Source organism: Austrofundulus limnaeus, unplaced genomic scaffold, assembly GCF_001266775.1.
Source record: "Austrofundulus limnaeus strain Quisiro unplaced genomic scaffold, Austrofundulus_limnaeus-1.0 Scaffold369, whole genome shotgun sequence".
NCBI lineage: Eukaryota > Metazoa > Chordata > Actinopteri > Cyprinodontiformes > Rivulidae > Austrofundulus > Austrofundulus limnaeus.
The window spans coordinates 399,973-405,793 of record NW_013952771.1 but is presented as its reverse complement, the minus strand read 5'-3'; the positions used below and the strand labels follow the sequence as shown (position 1 = coordinate 405,793).

Below are 5,821 nucleotides of genomic sequence, written 5' to 3'. Positions count from 1 at the left end.
AAATTCCAGTGAAATATATTTATGTTTGTGGTTGTAATGTGACAAAATATGGAAAAGTTCAAGGGGTATGAATACTTTTGCAAACCACTGTAAATTCAATATTTTCCTGACTCTAGAAATCATTTCTGATCGCACAGGGATCAAACAAACATGTCCTTCACACATGCATGTTTAACATAGGTTAATGAAGGCGTGTCAGGGGAGGAGTCTCACGTGTGCTCAGTTCCAGGTTAATTGTGATGTACAAAAGAAATGTGCATGGATTCAAGCGTACGCAGTTTGATACATCTGGATTTTTTTTGTGCGTACGCCGTTTTCTGGATTTGACCGTACGCCATGTTTCAGTAAGAAATCCACGCAAATCTTTGTACATGAGGCCCGTAGTGCTGCTAAACACCAACTTTGGTACACTTTTAGTTAAAATATCTGCATTTTGTAAATGTCTTATGTGCTAAATAAGAAACAACTCTAATAGATGAGTATTTAGCAAATAATTGTGTAGATGGGTTTTTGCATTTGAAGGGAACCTTCATTTATCTGAGAGAGAGCAACAGTAAAACTAAAAAAGATGGAATACTCCAACAGCCTTATATGGATAGAATAATGGAATAAAATTACCTTTAATGTCATCAAGTTTGTTCACCGTTAGAGAAGGTTTAAAAAAAAAAACATGCTTTTATGTTCAATTTCTTCTCTTATTTGGCTGTAAGTGGTCATTTTAGTCAAAACAATAACTAAACATGACCTGTCAACATAAGTCTACTACAGACCCTTAGAGAAGTCTATAAAATCAATTTAAAGTAGTTTAACATTTGTCGCCACAATTTGGAAAGTGGACAAACAAACCAATTATTTTAGAAAATTAAGTGTTTTGTTTTTTACACTTTAAAACAGCTACATATCTCAGGGCATCTCATGTTCATCTTTGTCTTTCTGGAGGTTTACAGCTGTGTGCTTTTCGGTCAAGACAACAGTTTTTCACAAACTCACTGACTCTGTCAGCTACAAATGTATCAACTTTAACCCCATCATGAATGATAGCCTCACCAATGTTTGCAGTGATAATTCATAATTCTAAACCTTTACAGTTTTAAAGCAAGGCATCTGCATTGATAAATGATATGCACCCACATATAAAGGAAAATCGGGACCAGATAGAAAAACCCTGGATTTTTCTTTGAAGAAAAGCGCAGTGATGAGAAGTGTGACATAAGTGGGTCATTCGTAGTGTACATGCAGGTGCCAAGAAAGAAACTGGGGAATCCTGAGGCTGTTGAGATGCTGCTGATACGGCTTCATGTCGAAACTGACTTTTCAACAAGAACTTAAAAAATATATATTAATACACAACATTGGACATATCAGCAGTGCCTCAAGTTAAGGTCTCAGTGTTCAGCAGYCAAATATCTGTGTCAGAGGTGGAGGGAAAATGCTTAGATGAAGGGGAGAACAGGCCACTTACTAGGCAACCGTGCCTGGGCCTGAGATGTAACAACCAACCTCTGGGACAATAGGCTGGGCTGGATGGCATAGCTGGGGGCTAAAGCCGGCCTGGTGACCTGTGTTAATCCAGGCTGGCTGATTGGAGCCACAGAGCCCACAACTGTCCCAGCTAAGGTCTGACTCAAGGCTACAGCCCCCAAAACATGCTGCCCATTGCCACTGCTCCCAGAGGATGCTACGGAGGAAGCTGCAGTGTTGTTGCTGCTGCTGACAGGAGGAGTAGCCTGGGTTCTCTGAGTAGCTGTTCCAGTGGCTGTGAAGTACAAGGCAATGGGGTRTGGGACTTCATGTTAGGTGTAACCCAGTATTTAGTCAGATCATTGAGATCAAGCTGATGTATTCTTAATTATTCACTCTGTAGTGCTAAGCTGACAAAATATGAGGAATTGTATTGTCACTGGCAAGATTAATTAGTGCAAAATAAAAAAAATGACTAATGCAAAAATATTAAGGTGTATTGCAGTATGGAAAATTCATATAAAACTTGTGTTTGGAACACCCCCATTATGGCGTTTATGAAATTACAATCTTAAAGCTGGGGCTCCACCTGCAATGAGCATGAGATGTTGTCAGTCAGCTGTAGCATGAAAGCAAGATGAACACAAAAGTAATTTGTTCTGACAAGATGACTGTGTCTGCAGTGTTGACATACACTGCAGACACAGTTTCGCATTTATTGGCATAAAATGGATTAAAACAAAAATGATCAGACAGCTCTGATTTTGTGTATTTAATCCAAACAGTATATTTTCTTGCACAGACTGTGTGTAATTAAACKGCAAAAAACACAGCAGCTAAGACATTTATCAATGTTTTTAAAAACAAATGATACATATTTCTTTTACTTTAAAAACAGATTTGTGTGTGACTATAGCCTTTTCTATAAATTGTTACACAAAAGCTGAGATCCAACAAACGAAATACTAAGCAACACAGTAATGAAAAATGTGTTGGAGAGCATGGGAACCTGTAGCTTCATTTGTTGTGTAAAGTTGTGCAGCTTTCAGGTAAAACACACCACACTCTAGTATGAACTTAAATAGATGAATGCTTTATGACTGCTGCCTGTTCAAGTTGACCAAAATTCACCATACAGATGTAGGAGAAATGTTTGATCTCCATAAATGCAGCACATTACCTAAATGTACTTTTGTAGTGCATATTTTGGTGCTGCCATGTTTATATGATCCTGATTATTATTAATTTGTTATGCATAGCACAGTAAATAGGATTAATTCAATTCAATTAATTCAAAGCAGCCTTTTAATCATGCAGCATAACACTGCATAATGCACACATCACAAATAGGAGTTAAAAGTACCAAACAACTACAGTAGAGGGGGTAAGGTTCGGTCTTACAATAAGATGCATAGATAATTAGGAATTTCTCTAGCTGACATTAAACATAAATTCCCTGAAATCTTACCTTGTGAAGTGGGTGTAGATGCTGCAGTKGTGACAGGGGACTTGCCCCTGGTTTGGCCTGACTGGCTGCTGATGGAAGACGAGGTACTGGTTTGAGGAGAGCTGGTTGGAGGACGCTGACCTGCTGCAGTTCCAATAGCAGCTAAGCGACCTTCTGGCTTCGTGCCATATTGAACTGGCTGGAACAATCTGTAAAAACGTAATGTGGTGCAACATTAAAGTGTTAAGAATCTTCACACACTCTGATGACGGCTTTCACAGGCAGCGTTTCAGAACAGACCTCATGGGTTTAATTGGACAGGGTTTGGGTCTTGGTGGCTGGTCTGGACTCGTGTAGATTTCCTCTATGAGCTGCTGAGTGACCTTTAGTTTGGGTACTGCCTCTTCAGTCTGATACCGCGTCAGTCTGTTCTCATTATTGATCAGATCAAATATGGACAAGTTTGCAATCTAGGATGACAATAAACAATAAAATAAAGCATGTCAGTGTAGAAATATAAACAGACTTACACAAAGCTTCTTGTTGTACTCAGAATCTAAATATTACAAAATAAATAGATATTTAGCAAATATTAGAAAAAAAAAACAGTTTACTTCTATAATTATTAACCTATCACTCATTGGCCTTAGCACCACAGAAATCAAGATACCTCATGTACCTTGAAGTAAAATAATGTTTTTTTTTTCATTTAATATAAATATTTAATAAAAGTTTTAAATTAATGATTTAATGCAGCAAAATATACAAATGAATATAGGTAAATGATAATAATGGTTGTTCATTTACATAATGCAGTGTTTCCCCTACCATTATCTRGTAATTATATGCAGAATGTTGGTGCTAGAATGTCACACAGTGACAGAGAGATAATTAAATATTATCAGGTTCTTAACAGTATTTCAATTCAGGGGGGATGTGAAGAAATTTAAGTTCCCTTGAGGGTGAGAATAGAGAATAATTAAAAACCACTTGTCTTCTATTGCTGTTTGATTAAAAAACAAAACAAAAAAAAAACGGCAATGTTACTTGGGTGAAGGAGTAGGGAGTAATTTTCCAAAAATTCAATGTCAAACTAAATAGGCAAATTTGAAGAATTAATGAAGACACAATTTTAATGGTTAATGTGTTTTACATCAGCACCTGTTAATGACACACACAGTTGTTTCCTAATAATGCTTTTCCAGTCTGTATGCTTGTTTAAACACAAATCCTACCATTAGTCACTGCCCCAGAAATAAGAAAAAAAAGGAAGGTAAAAACAAAAAACTACACAACTTAGACAAGAAAAACTAAATAATTACTGGCCAACTAAAATAGTGTTTCTACTTAAAATAATAGGACTGTACGTGTGTGGCCAGAAGGGGCTGAATCACCCCTGCAGGACTGCTTTGAGTGTACTGACTGGGATGTGTTTAAAACAGCAGCCACCAGTGACCTGCTTGTTGCTGTAAATGAATATGCATCATCTGTCACTGGGTTCATCAAGAAGTGTGTGGATGATGTGACTGAAATAAAGCAAATTCACACACTCCCAAACCAAAAGCCGTGGATGAACAGCGAAGTTCGAAGCCTGCTGAAGGCTCGAGATGTTGCCTTTAGATCTGGCAACAGTGAAGAACTTAAAGTGCCAGACACAATCTGAAGGTTGGCATTAGAGCTGCTAAACACACCTACAGCACACAAATTGCAGCCTACTTCAACTCCAGCTCAGACCCCAGACGTATGTGGCAAGGAATCCAAACTGTCACTGACTATAAAAGTAAAGCCAACAGCACCACATGCACAGACTCCTCCCTCCCTGCTGAGCTGAACACCTTCTATGCTCGCTTTGAGGACACTGCTCAGGCACAGCTGACCACCACTGCTCTGCCCTCCTCCACCACAGACGAGCCACTCATATTGGCTACTGAAGAGGTGAGGAGAGCTCTGATGCGAGTACCAGCCCGGAAAGCAGCCGGCCCAGACAGAATCCCAGGCAGAATCTTAAAAGCGTATGCCAACCAACTCGCGGCCCCCTTTACAGACATCTACAACGCCTCTCTGGCACAGTCCACTGTTCTGGCCTGCTTCAAAGCCACTACAATTATCCCTATCCCAATGAAAACCAACATCTCCTGCCTGAATGACTACCGTCCCATCGCTCTCACACCTATTGCGATGAAGTGCTTTGAGAGGCTGATTCTGGGTCACATTAAGAACAGCCTTCCTGGTACTCTGGATCCACATCAGTTTGCCTACTGGGCAAACAGATCTACAGACGATGCAGTCGCCCTGGCATTGCACACAGCACTCAACCATCTGGAAGGAACAAACACGTCAGAATGCTGTTTGTTGACTTTAGCTCCGCATTTAACACCTTAATCCCATCCCGACTGGTATACAAGCTCAACACCCTTGGAATCAGTAACTCACTCTGTAGCTGGATTATGGACTTCCTCACTGGCAGACCACAGTCAGTCAGAATGGGTGACCACACCTCCCCCACCCTCACACTCAGCACCGGCTGCCCACAAGGCTGTGTGCTCTCACCCCTGCTCTTCACCCTGTACACCCATGACTGCCTCGCTAAACACAGCACAAACACCATCATCAAGTTTGCTGATGACACTACAGTCATTGGCAATATCTCAAATGATGAGGAGGGGGCGTACAGGGAGGAAGTGAAGCTCCTGGCAGAGTGGTGCACCACCAACAACCTCTCCCTCAACACCAGCAAAACCAAGGAGCTGATTGTGGACTTCAGGCGAGGGAGTAGAGCGCACAAACCCCTGAGTATTGAGGGGACATTAGTGGAGAGAGTGGACAGCTTCAGGTTCCTCGGTGTTTATATCTCAGAGGTTCTCACCTGGTCACTGAATACATCCCACATTATCAGGAAAGCCCAACAGCGCC

The 5,821-nt window shown here is 40.6% G+C and overlaps 1 protein-coding gene across 6 annotated transcripts in view; it reads right to left on the bottom strand.

Annotated features, from left to right (window-relative positions):
* ep400 (E1A binding protein p400) overlaps window positions 1–5,821 on the bottom strand; it is a 47,599-nt gene that overhangs the window by 26,511 nt on the left and 15,267 nt on the right. For all 6 annotated transcript variants that reach the window (XM_014023429.1, XM_014023428.1, XM_014023431.1 and 3 more), the window contains 2 exons: window positions 3,209–3,378; window positions 2,930–3,117 (listed from right to left, as the gene is read on the bottom strand). In XM_014023429.1, coding sequence (XP_013878883.1) covers window positions 2,930–3,117; window positions 3,209–3,378 — 358 coding nt within the window. The remainder of the gene's footprint in view (window positions 1–2,929; window positions 3,118–3,208; window positions 3,379–5,821) is intronic.